This window comes from Hoplias malabaricus, chromosome 9 (genome assembly GCF_029633855.1).
Source record: "Hoplias malabaricus isolate fHopMal1 chromosome 9, fHopMal1.hap1, whole genome shotgun sequence".
Taxonomy (NCBI): domain Eukaryota; kingdom Metazoa; phylum Chordata; class Actinopteri; order Characiformes; family Erythrinidae; genus Hoplias; species Hoplias malabaricus.
The window spans coordinates 6610692-6638389 of record NC_089808.1 but is presented as its reverse complement, the minus strand read 5'-3'; the positions used below and the strand labels follow the sequence as shown (position 1 = coordinate 6638389).

Here is a 27698-nt window from a genome sequence, read left to right as displayed (position 1 = left end):
CGCAAACCCAAGACCTTGGAGCTGTGTGACAGTGACACTACCTGCTGGGTCTCAATGCCACCAAAAAGTAAAGGACTAAAAAATGTAAAAAATAAAAATAAAAAACAGATGTACCACAAAATAAGAAACATAAAATGTAAAAGTAAACATTTAACAATGTATATTAAAGAATAAAATGAATTATTCAATGGAAAAAAACAATTTTAGTAACTGATTAATTATATTTTTTTCATTCATTATCTGTAACTGCTTATCCAATTCAGGGTCGCGGTGGGTCCAGAGCCTACCTGGAATCATTGGGCGCAAGGCAGGAATACACCCTGGAGGGGGCGCCAGTCCTTCACAGGGCAACACAGACACACACACATTCACGCACACTTTTGAGTCTCCAATCTAACAACGTGTGTTTTTTTTTTGGACTGTGGGAGGAAACCGGAGCACCTGGAGGAAACCCACACGGACATGGGGAGAACACACCAAATTCCTCACAGTCAGTCACCCGGAGCGGGAATCGAACCCACAACCTCAAGGTCCCCTGAGTGACACTACCTACTGCGCCACCGTGCCGCCCTGCTTAATTATAATTACATTTAATTATATTGAGCATATATTTTTGTTATCGCCATTTTCCTAGATTACGTGCTGCACATAAATGGTTAAAATAAAAAGTGAAATAAAATAAAATGTAATAAAAGAAATATAAAATAATAAAATAAATTTAAATAGGCAAATTATAATAATGATAAAAAATATATTTCAAAATAATCTAAATTATATAAAAAGCTTTCATACTTCATATTAATAAACCAAGAAAAACACCTTTCTCAAAGCAAGGAGAAAACCTGAGTTAATCATCTTATCAAAAATAATAACTCATTTCTAATAACTCATTTCACTCACTGACACTAGATGACGAAACCTGCTATTCTAGTTCATAAATGTGGCGTGCAAAAAAAAAAAAAAAAAATACAATCTTTCAACACGTTCAGATATGTTCTGGGTTTTCTCCAATTACTCTGTTCTGTTGTTTTCAACTTCTTCATCTTCATCTGCAGGTTTAGCTGTGACATACACAAAAAGGCCACATTGGATTAGTTTCATGTGTTACTACACAGCCAAACCTAAGCTATATATAATACACGCACAGTTTTGATATAATACAATCTAATACATACACTGAACAATAGACCACTTCTCTCTAAAAACCTTCTGTATGGATATTTCTCATATTTTTCATTGCTTTTTGTCATGCTCTGGTCCTGTCATGTCTGTTTTCCCACCATGTGCAAGAGCACATGGTTCTGTTTAGTCCCGCCTTAGTTCCACCTCCTCGTCAGTGTTTCCATCTGTGTCTCATTTGTAATCCTGCCCCCTCGTTATCTGTCTCAGGTGTCCTTGTGTGTATTTAAGTTCCTTTGTCGCAGTTTTTCTTTGTTGGAAGTTCACTTGTCTTTCACCAGTCTGTTTGTTCCTAGTCTGTTCCTCACTTTTCGATTTGCTTCCCTTTGTGTGACAGTCTGGTCTGTCTGTTTCTTCCTTGTGCTTCATGTACTTGTTTGGTTTGTCTGTTAGCATTTCCCTGTCTCTGGTCTGTCAGTATTTCCCTCTGTCTCTAGTCGGCAAGTATTTCCCTATACTGGTCTGTCTGTATCTGTCACCCAGTCTAGGTCTCTCTGTATCATTCTCTAGTTTAGGTTCCTCTGTATCATTCTCTAGTTTAGGTTCCTCTGTATCTGTCTCTAGTTTAGGTTCCTCTGTATCTGTCTCTCTAATCTGGGTCTCTGTTTAGCTCTCCATGTCTAGGTTTGTCTCTAGCTCTCCATGTCTAGATTAGTCTCGTTATCTCTCTGTCTGTTTAGCTTCCTCTGTCTAGGTTTAGTCTGCTTCTTTCTATATGTCCAAGTCTCTCTGCCATTCTTTATATAAGTTTCATGTCAAGTTATCCAAGTCTGTCTGTTATCTTTTGTATAAATAGTGTTATAGCGTGTGCACACGCCTTCGTCAGTCCGCCCGGTCCTGACACTTTTAGAATTATTAAATGTAGTTATTGAGACTGAAAGTATGTTCCTTCATAAAGCTATATTTATGATTATAATTTCTGTTGTATGCCAATCCTCTAAATATGTCATTTTTATGAATAATACTGTGTATCTAGGAGGTTAATCAGTGACAACAGAAGGATGATATTACACATATACAATATGATATTACACAAAATTGTGAGTGAAGTGATGATAAGTGACATTTTCAGTTAAAATGCCAAAAGAAATCAGTCTGCCCATGATTACAGGAAGACTGAGCTCATACCTCGAGCTCTGTAGCATTTGACTCCCAGCACAATGGACACCAGTATATATGGGATCACTGCCATTACACTACTGAGCACTCCCAGCACTGAGAATGAAGCTCCTGAATCAGAAATAAACACACCAGTGAATATAGATGACTCTAAAAGTGTAATTTTATTAAAATGTTTCATGTTGAAAGCTACAAACCTCTGACTGAGACCCAGCTCTTTGGTGACTGTCCTTTCTGTGAGTTGGTACAGTGGTAGAGACCTTCATCTGACTGTGAGACAGTGTGGATGGTCATCTCTGCTGTAGTCTGGGTCTGGAGGAGTGATCCATCTTTATAGAAATCAGCTGTGAGGACTGAGGGCTTTGGATCACGATATAAACAGCGTAGAGTCAGAGAGTCTCCCTCAGTCACAGGATGAACAGGACTCTCCATGATTACAGAACCATCTGTAGAAACATTTGAAGAGTGATTTGGAGCAGATATTCGGGGTAAATTATGTGTTGAAAGGAATGTGAATGAAATGGTAGATTTAAGAAGTTTTTCCCCTTTTACCACAGAGACCTTGATCACTGGAATAAAGCACAGAATATGTTCTTTTGGGATAGGATAAATTCATCCATTCATTCCTTCATTCACTCATTTATTCATCCATCCCTCCACCTCTGTAACCACTTCATCTTGTTAAACATTGTGATTTATCCAGAGCCTGCCCACAATCACTGGGCACAGGGCAGGAAAACACCATCGCTGGCACCACACACTCACACCTAGGACAATTTCACACAGCCAGTCCACCCACAGTAGTGTAAAGTCTCACAGACACAAGATTATTATTGTTATGTTAAATTATGAGTCTACTAACCTAGTGTTTGGATACAATTATATTTTATTGCAATAAATATAAACACACAAATACAGTACAAGTCCATTTTCTTTTCTAAAAAGTAGTAGATGCATTGAGCGTGTGTGAAGAACAAAGTTTGTTTCCAGATAATCTCTTGATTGTATGGATTTGTTAAATCAAAAGCAAACTTCATTTAACATAATGATCCTACATTATCTCTCTGATTTAATTTCTTCATACTGTCCCTCTTGTTGATCTTCTAACTCTTGACTTACTGTGTGTTCTTTTAGACTTTCTACTATGGGTGGTAGATCTTTCAGCATTGCTGGCCCCAAACTTTGGAAATCTCTTCCTCCAGTTTGAAACCATCTCAATTGAAATCTCTGCTCATTTTTTTTTTTCTTTTTTGTGTCCTTAATTCCCTTTTGCACATCATGTATTGGGCGGCACAGTGGTGCAGCAGGTAGTGTCGCAGTCACACAGATCCAGGGGTGAGGTTGTGGGTTCAAGTCCCGCTCCAGGTGACTGTCTGTGAGGTTGGTTTGTTCTCCTCATGTCAGCATGGGTTTCCTCCCACGGTCCAAAAACACATGTTGGTATGTCGATTGGCGACCAAGTGTTTGTGTGTGTGTATTCCTGCTTTGCGCCCAATATTTCCGGGTGGGCAATGGACCCACCCCAACCCTGAACTGTATAAGCACTTACACATAATGAATGAATGAAAAACATCATGTATGTTTGGACTTTGGGAGGAAACAGAAGCACCTGGAGGCACCAGGGGTAGAACACACCAAACATTTCAGACAGTGACCCAAAGGCAGGGTTTGATCTCACAACCCCAGGACCCTGGAGCTGTGTGGCTACATCTCTACATGTTGCACCACTGTGCCGCCCAGAATAAAAACTCTCCTATTCATGATATACTTCTAATAAAAAAATAATAATAATTATATGCACTGTTTGAGTACTATATTTAACTGGTCATGTGCTATTACTACATCTTTAAAATAACTGACTAGATATTGGACTCTTATTAGTAGCAAGAATAAATTAGACTCACTGTGCACTGTGATGTTGATAGGTTCACTGCCTGCTCCAGATTCAGACTCACACCAGTATACTCCAGTGTGGGATGAGGAGAGGGAGCTGATGTTGCAGGTTGATCCTGTAACTGATGAACAATCCAACACCTTCTCACTGTGTGTGTATCGTCTCACTCTCCATCCAGTAGAGTCCCTCTGTCCATTACAGCTCAGTGAGAGAGAGTCAGTGCTCAAGTGCTGAGTTCTGCTGGGATTGACCACCAGAGAAATGCCTTGAGACCTTGCTGAAAAAGTCAAGATACAACAAGCTGCTAAACATACTCTTGATAAATGCTGTACAAATGAACTAAGACCATATTAAATGCATGCACAATATCAGTGACACAGCACATTATTAAATACATTTCAAATTATAACACAGTCAATGATCTTGTAAGTGGATCTATATCACTTGCTGCTGTTAGGGAGGCATCGGCATGTTTATGAGACAAAAATTGGCAAAAAAAAAGTAGATTTCATTAATAAATAGAGCAACAGGCCATTTCCAAAAGCCCTTAACATTTTGACATCAAATTGACACCAAACTAAAAAAACCACAAATCTCCCCATTCTCATAGAATTAACACAAATATGTACAACCCCAATTCCAAAAATGTTGGGACGCTGTATAAAATTACAATGCATGGATTTGCGTATCTCATTCACAGTAGAACACAGATGCTGAAAGACGTTACTATTTCATGAAAAATATCCACTCATTTAGAATTTGACGGCAGCAACACATCTCAGAAAAGTTGGGAAAGAGTCACAAAATACTAGATGATGGTAAATACTGGATGCTGGTGATCTTTGTGCCCTCAGGCAGTGCATTAAAAACATTTGTCCTGGAAATCATGGCATGGGCTTAGGAACGCTTCCAGAAATCTGTCTGTAATCACAGTTCACTGTGCAATCCACAAATGCGAGTTAAATTTGTATCATGCAAAAAAGTAGTGATACGATAAGAACACGATCCAGTAACACTGCTGGCTTCTCTGGGCCTATAAACATGATTAAAATAGACTGAGGCAAATTTGAAAACAGTTCTGTGGTCAGAGAAACCAAAATTTGAAATTCATTTTGGAAATAATGGAGTCCGTGTCTTGATAAGAGAGGAACCATCCAGCAAGTTATCAGCACACATTTTAAAAGCCTGCATCTCTGATGGTTTGGGGTTGCACTGTTGCCTATGGCATGGGCAGCTTACACATCTGGAAAGGCACTATCAGTGCTGAACAGTGTAGAGAGGTTTTAGATCAACACATGCTCCCATCCAGACAACGTCTCTTTCAGAGAAGGCCTTGTATATTTCAGCAAGACAATGATAAACCACATGCTGCATCCATCAAAACAACATGGCTTCACAAAAGAAGAGTCACAGTGGGTCCAGAGCCTAACCCAGAATCACTGGGTGCAAGGTGGGAGCACACCCAGGAGGGGGCATCAGTCCTATGCCGGGCAACACACACTCACACATTCATGCACACACTCACACCTATGGACAAGTTTGAGTAGCCAATCCACGTACCAACGTGTGTTTTTGGACTCTCTAAGGAAGAGGAAACCGGAGACTGGGACAACATTTAGACGAAGAAGAAGAAACACCTTTATTGATCCCCATAGGGAAATTACTTCTCTGCATTTGACACATCTGTGGTAGTGAACACACAAACACACACTAGGGGCAGTAAACACACACACAGTCAGAGCAAGGAGCTGCCAACCATCTCTTCTCCCATGGAGCAGTCTCTGCCAAAACTCCAGCAAACAATTTTGTCTCTTCCCAGATTTATACAGACTGTTGAGGTTAAAAGAAGAGGGGATACTACACAGTGGCTGACATGACCCTGTACCCAATTCTTTATTTTGCTGCTGCCATCAAGTTCTAGATGAGTTAATACATTTTATGAAATGGTCAAATCTCTCACTTGTGTTCTATGTTCTATTGTGAATAAAATATGCGTCTATGAGATTTACAAATCATTGCATTCTGTTTTATTTACATTTATGTACCTTTTACACAATGTCCACAACTTTTTTAAAACTTGAAAAACAAAAAATAAAGACTGGGAATGAACGTGTGACAGGAAAATGCACGTACCAGCACAAAAGCTTGAGAAATATTTTACTAGTAGGCGATAAAATGGAAATGGTAAAGGCTTCAAAATATATGTCAATATATTATAAATATTAGAAAGGTTGTTGTGTGTTTGTGCGCCTCTGTTTCTGTGGTCTGCTTCACATACATTTCTTTTTTCTTCACGGTCTTCACAAGTCCAAATTGTAAAGCCTCGGAACATTATTTGCACATAAAGTGAAATAATTTCTCTTAAACAGAGACCCATTTCGAAGCCTCAGTGAAACCTTGCAACTGAACCAAAACAAATGTATTTATATTCCAGCTCATACCAGCCATTCTCAGATCATTCTCTGTTAAGACAAACTGAAGAGTACATTAAAATACTGATTGTAGTGTGTATGACTCTGTGTAATCATGTAACATTCATTCATTCATTCATTCATTGTCCGTAACCACTTATCCAGTTCAGGGTCGCGGTGGGTCCGGAGCCTACCCAAAATCACTGGGTGCAAGGCGGGAACACACCCTGGAGGTGGCGCCAGTCCTTCACAGGGCAACACACACACTCACACATTCACTCACACACTCACACCTATGGACACTTTTGAGTCGCCAATCCACCTACCAACGTGTGTTTTTTGAACATGGGAGGAAACCAGAGCACCTGGAGGAAATTCATATGGACACAGGGAGAACACACAGCACTCCTCACAGACAGTCACCCGGAGCGGGAATCGAACCCACAACCTCCAGGTCCCTGGAGCTGTGTGACACTACCTGCTGCAACACCGTGCCGTCCCATCATGTAACAGTAGTGTACTAATATATGGTCAATCAGACAGTGTTTGACTCACCAGTAACGTTTACCCAGAATGCATCACTGTAGTGGGTGAAGTAGAGTGGGTTTCCTTTCCCAGCTCTGCACCAGTACTGTCCTCCATCAGAGTCACTGACTGAGCTGATGGTGTAGGAGTGTGTTTCAGTGCTGATCTCATTCTCAGGGTTGTGTGTGTGTTTGGACCAGTAAAACATCCATCCAGCAGACTGACCCAGCTCACAGAACAGAACCACTGGCTGTCCACTCACTGCAGGTCCTTTACGGCTTGATGTGAGTTCAGGTTTAGGTTTTTCTGTTGATGAAGATAAAGCACACAGAAAGTAAGCATCCAACCTAAAACATTTCAAATGATCTGCCAAACAATTCTATTATTCAGTGGCATTGAGACAATCACACAACGACAGTTCAATATATGGGTATACTGTAAAATAATTTTAAAATAAAATCTCTCCTTTATTTCTAATGAATATTATTTACTTTATAGTTTATACAGTATTTTCATTAATGTTTAGAATCAGTTTCATTAAGACATGTGTTCCCAGTCCTGGTCGTGGAGGCTCCCCTCTCATATATATGTTTGTGTTTTATTTTACTAACACAGTTATTTAGTTTCCAGGTGCTTTAATGGATCAGGAATGTTTCAGCAGAGTAAACACTGATATATGCAGGGCAGCAGTTCTCATGTGTCATGATAAAAAACAAACAAACAAACACAGTGTTATGTTCAAATTCTTAAATAACTTATTAATAAATGATAGTCATAAAGTGATGAATGAAATATTAAGGAAAACTAGTGGCTCTACAGAAAGGAGGAGACTGGTCATATTCAATTCACTTATGACCTCAGTGTAAAATGCACAACGTAAACATCTGTACAGCTGTGATACTGAAGTGTACAGTGAAGAGATGATCACATCTGATAATGAAGGAACAAATTAACAAACAAAAAAATAAAATGTCTTTTTGAGTGTTTATTAATGAATTAATCTTATGTTAACAATTTAAGGTTAAATTAATCATTAAATAATAAAGTGATTGATTGTTTGAAAGATTAATGCAGTTTTTAACAGCACTTCATCATGATTTAAATTGTACCTTAAGATTTCTTCCCTCTGATAAATGCAGTGTTTACCATTAGTCAGTCTGCACTTATATAGTGAATATAAAGTGTTACTGTGATATTCATTAAAATAACAAGGCATTTACAGTATGTTATTTATAAATTATTGTGGTGAAGATATATTGCTGGAGCCTGTGCTGAGACAAACACTGAAGATGTCAGTGTAAAGAGAAGGTTCTTCACTTTACTATTAAATATTTATAGATAGAATATATAGAATGCACTGCTGTGGTAAAGAGGAAAATACATAAAGTGTTAAAGCACTCACCCTTCACACTGAGAGTAACAGGTTCACTGTAATGTGATGATGATCTGTTAGTTTTGTGTCCTCTACATCGGTACTGATCTCTATTAGAGACATAATCTTCTCTGATGGTGAGAGTGTCTGTGTTTACAGTGTAATACTCAGACTGAGACACTGTAGTCCATCCTCTGCCTTTACTCTTCTCCCACAGATATGTCCATCCACTATAACCCTTAATCTCACACTTCAGAGAGACTGACTCTCTCCTGAACACATCTCCCTCTGGTTCCACAGTCAGTGCAGGAGTGGGTCGAGCTACAGGAAGAAGATAACAGAGGATTTAGAGACAGTTCCATTAAGAAAAAAAAAAAACACTGCATCAGTGAAGCCTATACAAGCCTGTCTCTATGTTACAGGTGTGAACATTTAAGCCTTCCACAGCTTCAAATATTTAAAAGCCTGACCACATTGCTCCTTTTAAATCAAAGTCTAACAAACTGTGTCCAGTCAAGACACCTGTCATCCCACACATCCCACAGCCAATCCAGTTACAGCAAAGAGTCTAGGGATTTCATCAGCTACAGCATAAATATGATGAAACAATTCAGAGAATCCAGAGAATGTACAGTGTATTGTTTCAGTAATGATGGCTGTGATCTTTGGGCACCAGGTAGCAATGCATTAGAAGCTGTCACAATTCTGTTGTGGAAATTAGTGCAGGGTGTCACTCCATCGGTGGGCATCACACACTCACCCATTCACTCACACGTTCACACCAGTGGACACAGTGCACAGCCAATCCATCTACCAACATGTGTTTTTTGGACTGTGGGAGGAAACAGTTGATATGGGAAAAGGAAATGTAAGGAATGTTAAAGTGTACAAAATACTGAAGGAAAATGTGATATGGATTAGAGAAGTGTAAGAATGCTAAAATGTATAGAAGTATTAGTTGTGCTGAGTAGAGAAGTGTAAGGAATTGAGATTTTACAGAATACTGCAGTGTAAAGGTTATTGAAGCATTCATTTCATTAATTCATTCATTATCTGTAACTGCTTATATAGTTCAGGGTCACGGTGGGTCCAGAGCCTACCTGGAATCATTGGGCACCAGGCGTGAATACATCCTGGAGGGGGCGCCAGTCCTTCACAGGGCAATTATTGAAGAATATGGATTAATAATTTTAGCTTTTTCCCAAATCAAGACCACAGTACCCTTTATTGTGGCCAGCCTAAGGAACACCTATGCAGTAATCATGATAATCTTGATATTCCACAGCTGTGAAGTGGATGTATTTTCTCAGCAAAGGAGAAGAGCTCATTAACACAGATTTAGACAAGAATTTAGAAAAAGGCCTGTTGTGTACAGATATTTGAGGTCATATATACACTGTGAGTGTGTGTGTGTGTGTTTGTGCACATAGTACATTTCATAGGAACAATAACATTTTTTAGCACTAAAAGAAATGATATTATATATAATAAGAAATAATATAATTTATTATATTAAGAAATGATATTATAAAGTCTCATGGTGGACAAATTATTTAGAGACTTAATTAGTTCCCTCAATTTAGTAATTTGTTCCCTCAATTTAATAATCCGTTCCCTCGATTTAGTAATTCATTCAATTTTTTGTGCTTAATTTTATGGTTTTATTCTTCAAAAAAAAGATAAAAACAGGTCTCCTGGATTTTATTGAATAATTTGCTTGAGAATGAGATGTGATTTTGGCTGCGGTTATGTGCTGCACAACAGGAGCCCACTGTCCCACTTCCAGCTGAATGATCCGTTAAAAACGAGTCTTGTCGGATTCAAAATTCTGCCTTTATTCGCTCTCTCCTCGACCTGAACTAAGAAGGTTTTAGTCTGTTAAATCATGGTTGTAGTGTAAATAAGGAATGGACAGGAGAAATCAAACATGTGTCCTAACACATAGTCTGTGTTATGTCTGTCTAAACTGAGGGAACGGGTTTCTAAACTGAGGGAACAAATGACTAAATTGAGGGAACAAATTACTAAATTGAGGAAACAAGTTACTAAATTCAGGAAATTGATTATTTAATTGAGGGAAAAAAATTCTAAATTGAGGGAACGAATTATTAAATTGAGGGAACTAATTAAGTCTTTAAATAATATTTTTCCACCATGAGACTTTAAGGGCTCCTTATGATATCTATGTCTTGTGTCATGAAAACATTCTTAGCGCATTGTCACATCTTGGCATTTTCTTGTTTGTTTTCCCCTTCCATGTGGCTCTGTCTGTTTCTTGTTTTCCTATCTCCGCACATGGCTTTGTTTTGTTTATGTTCATGCCCCGCCTTTGTTCCGCCTCCTCGTCTTTTCCCTTGTTATCCGTTTCAGCTGTTTCTTGTTAGTTCGTATATTTAAGTCCTCTTCCCTCACTTCCTGGTATTGGTCATTGTCGTTTGTGTTGTCGTGTGTTCGTGTCATTTGTTGTTTTGCTCTGTTCTAGTCAAGTCGTGTTGTTTCCTTCCTTCTCCCTGTAAAGCCGTGCCGTAGTCATTCCTAATCATTTGTTATTATAGTGTTTGTTTCTTGGTCCTCGTTTCTGGTTTCTCGTTCCTCGTTCGGTCTCTTGCTTGTTTCATGCCCCAGTATTATAATGTTATTTCGTGTTTCTCTTCAAGTTTGTTTCGTTTTGTTATCTCTTTATTAAAACTCTGTGTTGTAGCGAGTGTGTCCGCATCCGTAAATCCACTCATCACGCCCCCGTGACACGCATTAACACCCCAAGCGTTTAAAGAAGCAGAAAGAGTAAAAAGATAGATTAAGAAGAGTTTTAAAATAATACATTAATAAATAAAAACTCCCAAGTGCTGAACTGTAAACATACTGCACTTAACCCATTAGAAGGATTAGAACAGTGGGAAAGCTGGAAGGTTCCGCAGGTTCATTCATTCACTGTCTGTAACTGCTTATCCAGGTCAGGGACGCGGTGGGAGTGGGTCTAGAGTGGGTCTAGAGTGCAGAGTGGAAAAAGTTCCGCCCTTCAGAAGAGAAGAGAAGAGGAGCAGCCTGATGGCGTCAGATCCAATTATAAATTCGCGAGCGGAGAAAATAATTTAGTGTGAGGAAAACCACGTCAGGAAACGAACAGTTCTCTCTCGCAAACGGAAAACATTTTCCCGGGAGGAGAATACAGTCTGAGTGAAGAAAAACACACCGGATTCTCCCTGCGCGTGAGGGAATATTTCTACGCTTGTGTTTACGCTTTATTGTTCACCGTTTTGTTGTGATATCCTGTTCACAACAATTAATTTTATCAGTAAAACACTGAGAATGTTTTCTTTGTAAATTTATCAGTTACAATTTAAAAAGATTTAACAAATTAATTTTCTTTATTTTTAATGCATTGTTAGAAAGTGTCCCAATGTTTTATTCATATCACTATACTTTATTTGTTTACATACATTATTTTAACATAGTTATTCCAGCTATGAAAGCTATTAGGAACATTTGCTTATTCTACAATTTTAATTAATGTTGTGCTTTTTGTTCATTTAATAGTTCATCATTATTTATGACGTACAATAGTTGTTCGTCCTGAAACTGTAGTATTTACCTTTGATCAGTCAGCCCTAAATGTAAAGTATTATGGGATATTCATAGAAATAGCAAATTATTTTGTTACTGAAACAAAGACTAAACGTGTCACTCTAAAGAAAATCACTTACATTCTTCAGATTTTCAATGGAAACATTAATAGACTGATTTCATAGAATGTACTGCTGCTGTAAGCATGAAAATGCATTAAAAATTAACTGTTAAAGCACTCACCCTTCACAGTGAGAGTAAAGGTGTTACTGTATTGTGACCATATCTGTCTGTCAGAATTCCACCCTCTGCATCGGTACTGATCTCCGTCTGTGACAAATCTTATAGTGAGAGTGTCTGTGTTTACAGGGTAAGACCCAGACTGATACACATAACTCCACGAACTCTGTTTATTCATCTTCTCCCAATAATATGTCCATCTAAGATTACTTTTAATCTCACACTTCAGAGTGACTGTGTCTCCACTGAACACATCTCCCTCTGGTTCTACAGTCAGTGAAGGAGTGGGTGGAGCTACAGGAAGAAGATAACAGAGGATTTAGAGACAGCTCCATTAATGAATAACACAAATGAAAAATCTACATTTCTCACCACTCTGTGTAAGATAATTCCAGAATAACATTTCTCATTGTAACATGCCACAAAACCTGGAGAATTAAACACTTCCCTAAACTTTGATGTGCGAAAAGCTCAAATCACAAGGGATATTTTGAAAAAAAAAAAAAAAAAGTTCATATTGTAAAAATACTTGTTCCAAAGGATACTTGACAAAGTAATTTTATAATCCAAACTACAGGAAGTGTCCTCTTAATCACTGACAAAAAACAGGTCAAGACAAAATACATTTTTAAGTGTTTAATTTTTAAAAGTAGAGATGTAAAACAAAAAAGTCTCATTAATGCTTAATAAACCTTTAATAGATTGTACTGATCCATTACACCTTACACGGTAAAGAACTGGCATACATTTACAGTAAGAAGACTGCAGTGATATACTGAATATTATAATATACAGTATATATAAAACACTGAGTGATGTAAAAGTTTCTCATTTTGTGAGAAACGAGTCTTTTTTTTTTTAAATAAGCAAAAAAAAGTTGGTTGGTAATACATTATGTCATGGTTGTGCAGAGAGGACGATGGAGGCGGACATACAATGCTTAGAGTCATTATTATAAAACAAAAGCAAACGCAAGAAAAAGAGAAAACAAACATGAACAAGACAGACAGAAAACAAACTAGACTAAAGATGAACAGAACTAAAGAGGAACAAACTAGGATAGGAACAGAAAACAGCCGTGAACTGGTGAAGACATCAGTAAACCACAGTGACAGAAACAAACATTTACACACAACACCAGACAAAGGAGCACTGAGACCAAGGGATATATGTGTATGTACAGTGCCCCTCAATATTATTGGCACCCCTGGTTAAGAAGTGTTCTTTGGCTTCTAATAAATTCTTTAATAAAAAATATATAGGTCAACAACGTAAAAAAAGAGAAAACTCTAAGCTTTAACTCGTGTCTTTATTTGGTGGGAAAAAAATCACATATTAAGAAAAAAATCTTTTGAAATTATGTGTGCCACAATTATTGGAACCTCATTTTGCCAACAAGACAGAACTTAATCTCATCTCAGCTCATCTTCTTTTCCACTTGTCCATTTCAGGGTCACAGTAGCACTTAATCTTCTCCTATAACTCTTCCCAAGATGGGAGAATACAGAAAAAGGGATCTTCGACCATTCCTCTTTGCACAACCTCTCTAAATCATCCAGAGTCCTAGGTTTTCTCCTATGCACTCTCCTCCTCAGCTCACCTTAACCTCTATGTTGGTCACATCTGACAAAAGCACACGGTCCCAGTTAAAATCCCAGTACCGCTGGCAAACTCCACCCGTTTACGCTTATGAGCATGCCCCCAAACAGCTTTTTGGCATGTAGATAGCACCTGATGGTTGTTTGGGAGACCTCGTAACCCCAAGATGCTACAATTTGATTCAATTCTCTTACAGTGAGCTTTGGAGAACTTTTTACTTCTCTTACTATACTGCGTGGGGACAAGATACACTTGCATCCTCTTCCAGGCTTGTTTGTTACAGTTCCAGATGTTTTGAACTTTGATGATTGCTCTGACTGAAGATAAGGGCATCTTATGTGTCCCAGAGACTGGGAAAATGGCCTGCATAGCAGAGTGCCAAAACGAAAACCACTGCTGAGCAAAATGAATATTAAGGCTTGTCTCAATTTTGCCAGAAAACATCTTGATGATTCTGAGTATTGGGAAAATACTCTGTGGACTGACAACACAAGAGTCTAAATTTTTATAAGGTGTGTGTCCTATTACATCTGGTGTAAAAGTAACATCACATTTCAGAAAAAGAACATCATACCTACAGTAAAATATGGTGGTAGTATGATGGTCTAGGGCTGTTTTGCTGCTTAAGGATCTGGAAGATTTACTGTGATAAATGGAAGCATGAATTCCACTGTCTACCAAAAAAATCCTTTAGGAGAATGTTTGGCCATCTGTTTCAAGCTGAAACAAACTTGGGTTCTGCAGCAGGACAATGACCCAAAACACACCAGCTAGTCCACCTCTGAATGCCTGAAGAAAAACAAAGTGAAGACTTTGGAGTGGCCTAGTCAAAGTCCTGACCTCAATCCTATTGAGATGCTGTGGCATGATCTTAAAAAGGTGGTTCATGCTCGAAAACCCTCCAATGTGGCTGAATTACAACAATCTTGCAAAGATGAGTGGGCCAGAATTCCTCCACAGCTATGGTTGTTGCTGCTAAGGGTTTTTACAATCTCTTATTAGGTTTAGGATATAATTTTAAAGAATTCTTAATGAGACAGTTTGATGAGCAGGAATTCTTCAATGAACTTTTAGAAAGTGATATTTATCGCTGCCAAGGCAGTGAATTCTCTAAACCATAAGTCTTCCCTATTCCCCTGAGTAATGGCAGTTCAGTATGAGACCATAAAGAGATTGTATAACATTTTGTATCTGCTGTTATTCTGTCTAATTAAGATTTTATACAGGACCTCCTCTGTCTGTAAGTGTTCCTGACAACCAAGTAATGCCAAGAGTTCACTTCACATTACAGTTGTTCTTCTCTGGTGCAGTTAATGCATTAATAGTCATGAGATTATTTAAATTTAACAGCAAAAATAAACTTGCTGCCTGTGTTTTATTGCTTGCCGTTTCAATTGTAGTCAGCTACAGCTTTTATTTTCAGTTTGAACTGGGACAGATCGAAAGGTTGGGAAAGGTGCTCATGGATGTTCTTTAAATAAGGAAGGTACGTCTGGCCTCAACAATTAAAGGTCTGTCTCTAAATGAGCATGCCTAGCCTGAAAATTAGAATCTCTAGTAAATAATCAGCTTAAATCATTCATAAGTGTTAAATCAATCACAAGGTTAGTCCAACAAGGCTAAATCATGGGGCCTGTTCTGTTCACTTTAAAGGACAATACCTAGAACAGTACAAGCCTCTATTATCATCATAGAGATGTACATTACACTCAGTTTCAAAATATGTGATAATAGTTATGTACTGTTCTACAGGTAGGGTCTTTTCTGTTGTGAAATCCATTCAGAACTTCTTTGCTGATAGGACTCAATAACTTTGATTGTTGCACTCAATAACTACATATTATTTCTTAATGTAGATTAAACTACATTCATGTTATTTAAGAGAGCCTTGAATATTGATTAGGATAATCTCGTCATAACATAATCTCATCTGCCAACAGTGGTGCAAATAGAAAAAAGAGCCACAGTGTACAGACATATAGTGGATTTTTTTTTTTTTTTTTACAAATAGTGGAATAATTTACAAATATGTAAATTAAAAATTCATAAATTAATGTAAATTATCTCGAGTAAATTAAAGAAATAACTGACCTTTATTGGAATAAAACAGTTTTCCCTCTTCATTTGAGATGAATGATTACTGAGGCAAATTTCCTTGCAGTCATGATCTTATATACACACACCTCAGCTGAGTCTCTTAGGCCCTTGGACTCAATTCTGTTCATAATTCTGCCCCAAGGCTTTTTTACAGGTGATAAACCCATCAGTGTTAAATGTTTGCTGAGGTTGGATGAAACTCTTCAATGTGTGAAAGATTTAGTCTGCCTTGAAGTTTGTTGAATGAATGTTAATTTATTAAAATATTTGTACACTGAAAAAAAACCCCACTTTGAATTTCCTTTTGTTTCTCCACAGTGTTGTGTGAAATTATATAATCCACATATAGGATATAAACTTTGACAATGAGTACAAGTTGTTCAGATTCAAAGGTAGATATATTTGACATTTAAAAAATAAAGTAAATTCAAAATTTATTTCACTGTAGACTCAATGTTTGTTGGCACAAACTGTCCATTTACAGCATCTGTCATTGACTAACGGTCATTACAGGGCACTGCCCAATTCACTGCCTACAATTTTAATGTAAGTTTAAAAATATTAACATTGACAAAGCCAATAAGTTTATGTTTGATATGTTTGATGTCATGAGGTAGAGGTTCTTGTTTCAGAGCTCGAGGCAAGGAAGAATGTGTTGCTTGGTGACCCCAGTAGAGGCTTTACCAACAAACACAAGTTTATTGAGTGGCAACATATGACTGCAGCAGTAAACCACTTTTAATCAGCTGATTAACAATTTTTAATTTATTTTCATGATCTCTAAAAAATATGCAGTCACTTTAACAAGGTCTTCTAGTAGCACCAAAAAAGCTGTTATGAAAAAAACGCATCAGCCTCTTGTCATTTTACAGACCTGTGATTTTGTGCAGTTACAGCTGTTTAGGCGTCTATCTGTAACTACTCCAGCCCATAATGATTTACTGTCTACTGTTTGCACATTTATTTGCAATTCTCTAATTTACAACAAGATGGAACCAATTCACTATTTTCCACAATGTTTTATGGGTGAATGCATAGGTTCAAGAATTCAAGGATTCACATTCAAGAAGAATTTATTATCATTCGCAACACAAGTGGTACATGAGGTGGAAGGAAATTGAGTACTCAACGTCCCAGTTTCACCCAAGAAGCACTATATATAAAAAAATATGCATTAAGTATAAAATATAAAATATAGAAGTGAAATAAAACATAAAAGACAGGGAAATACAATAAACCTATACAGTAAATAATAAATAAGATACAAAAGTTGCAGCAACACAAATCACACATGTAGGTGAGGTGTATAGTGGTATGGATAGCAGCAACATGGATAAAGTGACCAAGTGCAGGTAAAGTGTCCTGTGTCAATGAAGTGACGTTGCAGTGATATATAGCTAAGGGTTTAAGAGTCTTACAGCAGATGGCCCTCTTCCTGCATCTGGAGTTAGTTGTAAATGTCCGAGATGGTGGGGGGAGGTTGACTTCAACAGTTCTCTGTGCAGCCTTCACCACCCTCTGCAGACCTTTCCTCTGTGCAGCAGAGCAGCTTCTGTGCCACATGTTAATGCTGGAGCACAGAACACTCCAAGTGAGTAGAGTTTATTTGTCAGGATCTGGGGAATCATGGTGTTGAAGGAGGATGTGAAGTCCACAAAGAGCATACGGACGTAGGAATCCTGCTTCAGGTGGGTGAGGGCAGTATGGACTACAGAGGAGATGGCGTCCTCTGTGGATCGGTTCTCTCAGTTTGCATACTGATGTGGATCCTAGTGACGTTGATGGTGGCTTTAATGTAACCTTGGATCCTAGGAGCAGAAATATCCCTGGATCTTCTGTGCATATTCCACTTTGGCCGAATTAATGCCTGCCATCAGCTCTCTTCTAGCCCTCCTGAGTTCCTGTGAATCGCCAGACCTGAAACCAGCATCCCTGGCTTTCTGGGTTGTGTGGCACATCAATGTTCTGGTGGTGGTGACATCCTCCACACACTTGCTGATATATTCTAGGACAGATGATGTATAGTCCTCCAGATCCAGCTCCCCCTCATATACAGCAACCTCCCTGAAGACCTGCCAATCTGTGCTTTTGAAGCAGTCCTGCAGTACAGAGTCACTGCGCTGGGCCACACAGTAATGGTCTCTGTGTGAGTCTGGAGCATCTAGGCAGGGGATGGTAGACAGGGACAATGATGATTGAAATGTGGTCGGAGAGGCAGAGGTGGGGGCATCTCGTATGTTGGTGTAAACACAGTGCAGTGTGTTATTTCCCTGTGTAGGTGGTGACATGATGATAAAACCTCAGCAAAGTGTCTGTCAGGTTTACGTGGTTAAAATACCCTGCCACCACATAAGATGCCTCTTGTTCTGAAGTGAGCTGATGTTGTCATGTATCTCCTTCAATTCAAATCTTGCTTAAATATAAGTGAGTTTACAGGCCAACTATTTCTTTATAAATCACAGTTTCTGAGACACATTTCAGATCAGTTTTTTCCGTAAACACCCTTTATTAATGAGGCCCTTGGAGAGAGAAATTTAGCATCTTTAGAGTCTTTAGATACAGGTTTATTAGCTGATGATTTGCTGGTTAGTTGCTGCTCTGTCGAGATCCATTCTATTGAGATAACTGTCCAGATCCAATCTACTGTATTTGTGCAACATTTTAGAGACAGCTTTGAGCATTGAATCCAATAAAACCCATGTTATTCCTGTACAGGTTCTGTCTGTGCTTGGCCCTTTGAACACTAGAGTGCTATAGACAGGAATTCCTAATCCTTTAAACATCCGAACATCATCTCATGTATTTTAAGCCACAGATATACTTCATGCAGTACAACTGGTGCAAGGCTGTGCACACCTGTGCAGGCTGTGTAAAGCCTGGCACATGAAAAATATACTACAATAAAATGGATGTTGTTTTTTTTTTAAACACACAGTACGTGGCCCTTTAACTAAAACTCAATGTTTTAATTGTTTAATTTTTACATTTTGGATCATATAATATTTTAATGCATCATAATTAGGCATTTACAATATATTTTTTCTTTAATTGGTCTTTCATCTAGTTCACTGCATCATTTAAAACTGTTCTTTAGACTTCTTTACAATTTATTCTTAATTTTGATTGATTTCAATTGAATAGCGAATGATTGTCTCTGTTCTTTTCAGGAAAACGTAATATTCAGGTTCCTTAGGAACACTGCTCCAGAGGTCCTTGACCTATTGGTACACTCTGTTCTTCTCTCTGACCTTTTTATAATTCATATACTGGTGATAATAAAAACACCAAAACCACAAAGGCTCTTTTTTGTTGGTCTGCACAACCGTGTTTCCACATTTAGAGAAACTACAGTTGTTTCTGTTACTGTCTGAACCTTGGCTTAAGGTGTGAGGTCATTCAGCAGACCTCCCACACTCCTCTGTATCATAATCTTCTTCTTCTGAATCTGTCTCACAAAATCTATGTTGACAACTGAGCCAATACATTTTACACACAAAGGCTTTTGGAAAACTAAAAATGCATTATTGTTTCATAAAAATACTTTGTTACGTTTTCTAAATGTATTTTGCTGCTGTAAAGAACAGATTGAATTGTCAGAATATTTATTATAATTAATGAGCATTTGTCAGGTAGAATACACTACATCTATGAAATGGAACACAAATGCTTAGTTTTACAACAAGTAACATCACTCAGATCACACCTGGCATTGCTTCAGTTTAGCAGACAGTAGCCTTGAGATTTTCTCATGTGTTTTCATGATGATAGCAACAATTTTGTAATGGATTGGTAAATGCATGGAAATGCTTCCACTTCAATGCCCCAATGGAAGTTCGTTTTCAGTATTTCTTTTCATTAGATGATGAAAGAGCCACCTCTAAAGATCATGTATCATATTTGATACATTTGAAGGAGCTCTTGCAGAGCAGGAATTACTCCACAGGCTTTTATCTCTCTATGGGAGACCATAGAAATTGTATAAATTTGAAAGTATAAATGCTTTTAGCTTTTGTGCATGGTCACACACCATGTGCAGAGTCATACAGGACGGTCTGCAGTAAAACTATAAGCCTATAGACTACTTTCCACTAAGAACATTTCTTTTGCTTTTCTGTAAAAATTTTAAAGACTTTTTGTTGTGATTCTTCAGCTCATGGGCTTCCTTATATTGCGGTCTTTTTTAAATTCACGTGTGTGGTTTATGGTAATGATAAGCTAATGTGTGTCCTCTGAATTTGTGAACCATTTATATTCACATACACACGTTCTACTAAAAAATCTGGGGTTTACATGGTGTCCATGAAATTCATCAAGTACTTTCATTTACGTATAGTTCTTCCAGCTGGTGAAGCTATTAGCCAACACTGAACCAGCTGATTATTTCATGACATACAGCATAAAACGTGCAGTGTCCTTTTAATAATAGTTTATTTTTATAAATATCTTTCATCTTTATTGTTAAATTGTTTCCCAGTAGTCGGTGTGAAATTAATTAATCGGATTCTCATAGAAACAGAGAGCCATGTGTGCTGTTTATAAATTGTTTTGGTGAAGATATATTACTGTAAAGAGAATCACTAAATGAAAAAAAGGAAGTGATAAAGCACTCACCCTTCACAGCAACAGGTTCACTGTAATGTGACTGTAGTGATCTGTCTGTTCTCTGTCCTCTGCACCGGTACTGATCTCCTTCTTTGGTAGAATATTCTGTGATGTTGAGTGGGTCTCTGTATACAGTGTAATACACAGACTGATGCACTGTCCATTCACCATCTTTAACCTTCTTCTCCCACTGATATGTCCATCCACTATAACCCTTAATCTCACACTTCAGAGTGACTGTCTGTCCTCTCAACACATCTCCCTTCGGTTCTGCAGTCAGTGAAGGAGTGGGAAGAGCTACAGGAAGAAAATAAGAGTATTTAGAGATCCATTAATAAAAAACACAAATAAAAGCTCTGTATAGTTGTTGACAATGAAGATAATGAACACTGAAGAGATGTTCACTGTCTCTCCTAAAACCACATTTATCTCAGTAGAGTTAATAAACACCACAGTTTCTGGGCTTCATTTGGAAAAATAATAGCCTCTGCATGAATGCACTTTAATTTATTTTTATTTTATTTTATTTTATTTTAATTTATTTCACTACTGAAACAATGTTAAACAGAATAAATGAACAGATACAGTGTATGAGGTCCAGTACACTGGAGTTTTACACTCCTACAATCTTTACACATCACTGGAGTCAGAGACTCACTGTAAACACTGTAGTGCATTAGTTCAGTGGAAGCAGTGTCTCAAATAACTATATATTTAGTTTTTTATTCCACACTTTTTAAAACAGACACCACTCTGTAGTGGAAATCACTGCATGGGCTCAAGAACTTCCCCAAACCCTGATCTTTGAACAGTTGTGATCAGGGATGTTCTGAAAACAATAATTAGTTAATTCAATAAAATGTCTGGCCAAATGGGACTTCATAATTATGAAAGTGCTTTTATTATTCAAACTGCAGGAAGTCTCCTCTTAAATCACTGACAGAAATCAAATCAGGACATAAAACATAAACTTATCCTCTCCTAGTTATACATTAATTTTCTGAATGAAATCCTTATTAATGCTTAATAAGTGCTTAATAGATGGTACTGATGCCTTATAAATTTAACTGTAAAGAACTGACATACATGTACAGCAGGAACACTGCAGTAATTTACTTAAACACCACAGTGACAGTGGTGATATTGTCAGTACATAAGAGCTTGGGGGACTACTGTACTTTTGTTGTTAAAAATAGTTTTTCCAGAGAACTATCTGTTTTAAAAAATATATGGATTTTCTTTTGTGGCACTGGGACTTTGGGTTAAGGGTGCTTGAGCATTCCTAAAAAGAGGCTAAACATGCTTATGTCACAGTAGCTTAGAGAAGGATATTTTCCAGTGTTCTGAATATGAAGTCGTAGAGAGGAGACAGCCACACTTTCACTGCCTTTGTACTGATTTTCACACATTTGATGAGTGGCAAACGAGGAGCAGGAAAAATTAGAGGTGATCAGACTGCCCCAAGTTGTAGAGGGGGAAGGCATTTTATCCCTCTGCAATGTTTCTGTAAATCTGATCCAAAGGGTTGTTCCTCTGGTTGAGCAGGAGGTTTTTTTAGCAGCACATATTGTAGATTTGCACAGTTAAATCCACTTCAACAGCTGACCTGGCATCAGCATCAGGAGGTATATAAACAGCGGTGGTGACAGCAGTTGAGAATTCTCTTGGTAGATTAAAAGATCTACAGTTAATTATCAGATACTTCAGCGAGAGAGAAAAGTTACAGTGGAGAATGTAAACACCATGTTTTGTTTACACTAATTCACAGACCTCCTCTTTCCTCTTCACTCTGAATAAGCTGTACCTGTCCAGCTCCACTGCACTGTTAAGTGTGTCACTGTTCATCTACGTCTCCAGCATGTTACACTCCATGATCCGTCTCTGTGTTATAATCCAGAGCTGGAGCTCATCCATTTTATTCACCAGAGACAGAATGTTAGCAAGAAAAATGTTGGGAAGTGGTGGTTGATGTGGATTTAGCCGTAGTTTTGTTCAGATTCCCCCTTTTTTCCCTTGACTTGGTTAATGCTCTCTGCGTCTTGTTGTGTTCAGCTGTGGTGAGGTCAGTTGAAGAGTCCACAGTGTTCTTGAGATTTCCAGAGGGACTTACAGATCAGTAAATACTGAACTAGTACTATTCTTATACTTCTTTGGCACAGTGGCACAACAGTGTTACAGTCAAACAGCTCCAGGGTCCCAGTAATTTGGGTTCTCCCTGTGTCTGTGTGGGTTTCCTGTTTCCTCAGTTCTGTCCCACAGTCCAAAAACACATATTGGCAGATGGATTTGTTGTGTGAAATAGTTCATAGGTGTAAGTGTGTGAGTGAATGTGTGTTACTGCATGGTGCCCAGTGATTCCAGATCTACCTCAGTCCTGCACTGGATAAGCACTTACACACAATGAAAAGAATGAATTAGGTAAATTAATCTTTGTGTCATTGAAAACAGAAGCAACTAGAACTGTGTTTGTCTACAAACATTAACTGCATTTAGAAACACTGTAAATACTGTAATTATAACAGTGTGAGTACTGTAAATAAACCCTGTATTAATGGAGACAATGCTGCAAGTGAATTAAACACCTCACACAAAAGAATAAGAGTGTAGTTCTTTCAGTAAAATAAAAGTCATGGTGATGACCTAAGAATTAAAGGGAGTAAAGCTGTCTGTTCATCTTAGTAAACCTAATAAAAATATTTACTAATAGTCAATTAGCACACAATGAAAAAACATATATCTTTTATAAGTCAGTGCATAATATAAAGAGTTTTAAAGTTATTCATAGAAAAAGCATGGCATTGGTGCTGTTTATAAATTATTCTGTTGAAGATATTTTCCTGGAGTCTGTGCTGAGACAAACACTGAATTAATTAATTTATTCATTATCTGTAAGTGCTCATCCAGTTCAGGGTCGCGGTGGGTCCGGAGCTTCCCTGGAATCATTGGGTGCAAGGCAGAAAGGCACCCTGTAGGAGGTGCCAGTTCTACACATGCCCCCAAGAACACGCCACACTACACACAGACAGTCACCAGGAGCGGGACTTTAACCCACAATCTCCAGGTCCCTTATTTATTAACAGAAGCATTAATAGATCAAACTCATAGGATGTGCTGCTGCTGTAAATATGAAAATACATTTAAAAAGTGGTAATGTACTCACCCTTCACACTGAGAGTAACAGGCTCACTGTATTGTGACGATAGTGATCTGTCAGTTTTCTGTCCTCTACATCGGTACTGATCTCTATTAGAGACATAATCTTTTCTGATGGTGAGAGTGTCTGTGTTTACAGTGTAATACTCAGACTGAGACACTGCAGTCCATCCACTGCCTTTACTCTTCTCCCATTGATATGTCCATCCACTATAACCCTTAATCTCACACTTCAGAGTGACTGAGTCTCCACTGAACACATCTCCCACTGGTTTCACAGTCAGTAAAGGAGTGGGTAGAGCTACAGGGAGAAGAGAACAAGGGTGAAGAGCCGTGTAATTCAAATTCCAGGAAGCAGGCAGGTGCACAGACATTTTTGTGGGCAGGTGCTCAAGCCAAAAAAGGGCACCCATTGCTAAAATTATTAATAAAAGTTGACTTATATATTTATTTTGTTATTTTTGTTTTGCATAGATATTTATCTATGGATGTTCTTTGTATGAAAAGAGACTAGAGACAAGAACAACAAACAGAGCCATGTGCTAAATGAGCACATGGTGAGGAAAACAGACACAGGACGTGTCAATGCCTAAATTTGCGACTCAGAAGTGTCCATAAGAGAGTGTGTGAGTGAATGTATGAGTGTGTGGTGCCTTGTGATGGACTAGCGCCACGTCCAGGGTCAATATTGACCACAATCAGGTCAATATTTAATAAATACTAAAGGGTTTGATTTCTAGCAGCTGTAGTTGTGCTAAACAGTGTAGGTCATATTTTAAATAAGGTAAAAGAGTGGTGGAACAAAAAGGTGGTGGAATAGCTGCCAAGTTTAAAAACATATTAAAATTCAAGTCTGCAGCATTTGGTGACTTCTTTCTTCAGTATCTAAGTACTGTACTAAATACTGCACCTCAGAATTTAATACTTAGACAATCAAAATACTATACAGATTTATAGAGGAATTTACTGTGCGGCTAACACTCATTGCAAATGACTTTGATCACAACATTGTCTCAGGAGGCTTGAATATCTACATAGATAATGTCTTTAACAAAACTATGAAGGAACACTTTGATTTACTTCATGTCTTTGGTGTGTTCCAGAATGTGAAGGGACCCACCACAATCACAGGCACAAACTGGACTTGGTCTTCAGCAAAGGGCTGAACATTTCATCTGTTACTGTGGTATTTATTTATTTATTTATTTAATATTGTAACCTCTCCAGCTGTTTAAACTAGGTCTGTTTATGTAAAGAAAAAATCACAAGAGCAGGGGTCTTATTTATAAAACTGCTTGGATTCTGAAGTGAACGTGTGAATGTGCCCAAATTAAAATCAGATTTATAAAACCGTGCATACTCCTGAACACTGTTCTCTTTATAAATCACAACCTTATGAACCAGCATCATGTTCCCCCTCCGTAATACACACCTTTACCTATAAATGGTCAATGCAAATAACCACTGGATAATTTAAATATGGAGTTCTCTGTTCATTTTCACGTGAGACAGTGGAGTAAATGGAGGATCGATAGACAAAAAAACAGATACTTTGGAGACAGAAGTCTCCAGTAGTAGAGACTTCAGTAATATTTATTGTTTCAGTGTTGTTTGGTGGTCTCAGTCGTGGCATAAAAAAAAACAAAAACGCAAGCTGGTTGAGGGACAACACGTGTCTGCAGCAGTAATTAAATCGTCCCCTTAAACAGTCATCATCATTCGCAAAAAAGAAAAAAAAATCTTATATGGCACTTTTCAAAAAATAGTTTAAAAGCACTTTGCAAACAAATGTATTACAGTGGGATAAAACCCAAATAGACAAAAAATAATTTAAATGAAAAATCTGAATGAAATAAAACAGGTGAGAGTAACACAATACTACGGATGAAGTAGAAAGATTCAGCAATGGAACTATAATTATTTTTTTTAGATTTTTCCTTTTTATTTTAGTGAGAGTTAATCTTCCTAATTATTCTTTAATCTTCCTTTTCTAATCTGTGTGTGTTATAGACTGATGTGTGTGAGGGTGGTTTGCGCGTTTAGTTGCAATTCTCTATTTTACTACATGATGTCACTCATTAGCGCTCTCTCTGCAGAGTTCTATGGGTACGCGTGGGTCAAACCTTGCTTAAATATATGCTCATTTTTATTACACAGTGTATTTCTTTGTTTCGTGAGATGTTACATACGTACATTTCAGACCCATTTTTGTGCATACTTTATTAATGAGGCCCCAGAAGACAATCTCTCTTAGCTTAGTGTAAATGTCTGTAAATGTCTGGTTGAGGAAAGATTCTGTCAACAGAACAAAAGACTCTCCCAGTCTCTCCCAGAATGCACCACTTTAACACCAATCTGCTCTTACATTAATACACTACACTAATGGAATGTTTCCAGAAAAACATTTGCATAGATTATTGTACAGCTGTGACACTGAGGTGAATGAACACTGAAGAGATGAGACACTCACCTGATACAGTCAGTTGAACAGCTGCATTGGTCTCTGAGTAGCGTGAGCTCTGTGTCCCTGTTCCACCACATTTGTACTGACCTCTATCAGACTCTGTGACAGAACTGATACTGTACTGCTGTTCTGTTCCACCAAGTGTTTGACCATCCTTAATCCAGCTGTACGTCCACTGAGTGTCTCCTCCTCCCTTTATATCACATCTGAAAGTGACAGACTCTCCTCTGAATGCGTGTTCAGGATTTATGGTCAACACAACTGTTGGTCTCTCTGTGGAAATATAATAATAATCACAGAACAATGAATTATAAAAAGTTATGTCTATGAAGTGTATAAATATTGATCATTTAAGAGATAAGTGAGTCATGAATCATGTCATTGTCTTAAAATAATATTTAATTTATTAGTAATTATGTAAATTTTGTTAAGAAATATACTGTGGATGACACAATTGTGGATGTTTATGTCCAAAACACTGTTTAAAAAATCTCTTTCTCCTGAAATTGCTCTTGTAAACTTATTGATGTTTTAGCACCTCTGAAATCTAAAAGTGTATCTGTTAAGCAGAAAGCACCAGAGTGATGCAGCATAGTGGTAAGATATAAGGAAAATGAGTGCAGGAAGGCTAAGTGTAAATGGAGACACACTAATCTTCACATTCATTATGAAATTTATTAAGAGAAACTCAATAATTATAACTTGGAAGGAAAGGAAATCCATTCATTCATTCATTCATTATCTGTAACCCTTATCCAATTCAGGGTCACGGTGGGTCCAGAGCCTACCTGGAATCATTGGGCGCAAGGCGGGAATACACCCTGGAGGGGGCGCCAGTCCTTCACAGGGCAACACAGACACACACACACATTCACTCACACACTCACACCTATGGACACTTTTGATTCGCCAATCCACCTACCAACGTGTGGTTTTTTTTGGACTGTGGGAGGAAACCGGAGCACACAGAGGAAATAAAGGAAATCCAGACTATTTCTCTGAGACCATCAGTAATCTCAAACAACACCTGCACCTTATTTACAATATTTGATAGGCTGAGAAAGCCACCTCCACTGCTGAATCTAGAACCACTCTCTGTGGAAAATTGTAACAAACTTGCAGATTTAAAAACATTCAGAAAGTGATTATTAATACGTCTCTAAAGAGCCGAGCTGTTCTGTGTTTGGTTTTGATTGTACAGCACTTTGTCAGGCCTCTGTGGTCTTTAAATGTGCTTTAGAATTAAAGTCTGACTTGACTCGACTTGTTCTTGTTCAGCCTCAAAGTCAGAAATGTACCCTCTCTGAATTCACTCCTATTGATCAGAAATCTCCAGCAGTTAAAACCACCTGAGGACATACTACAAATAATACATGATCGACCCTAGTTGTGGATTATGTACAGGGGTTGGCACGCTAAATCATATTCTATCAGCTTGTAAGTTTAGTTTGTCACAGGGGAGGTATACATGGAGACATA

At 37.9% G+C, this 27698-nt stretch overlaps 1 protein-coding gene across 1 annotated transcript; it reads right to left on the bottom strand.

Moving 5' to 3' along the window:
* Nucleotides 1–1011: 1011 nt before the first annotated feature.
* Nucleotides 1012–26942, bottom strand: LOC136707270 (obscurin-like). The gene is made up of 12 exons (XM_066681249.1): nt 26870–26942; nt 26226–26492; nt 23763–24056; nt 20612–20899; nt 17918–18161; nt 17419–17570; nt 12515–12598; nt 8531–8821; nt 7159–7434; nt 2496–2744; nt 2308–2409; nt 1012–1061 (listed from the first exon to the last, which is right to left on the bottom strand). The coding sequence occupies exons 1-12, from the start codon at nt 26940–26942 to the stop codon at nt 1012–1014; spliced, it is 2370 nt and encodes a 789-aa protein (XP_066537346.1).
* Nucleotides 26943–27698: the final 756 nt, after the last annotated feature.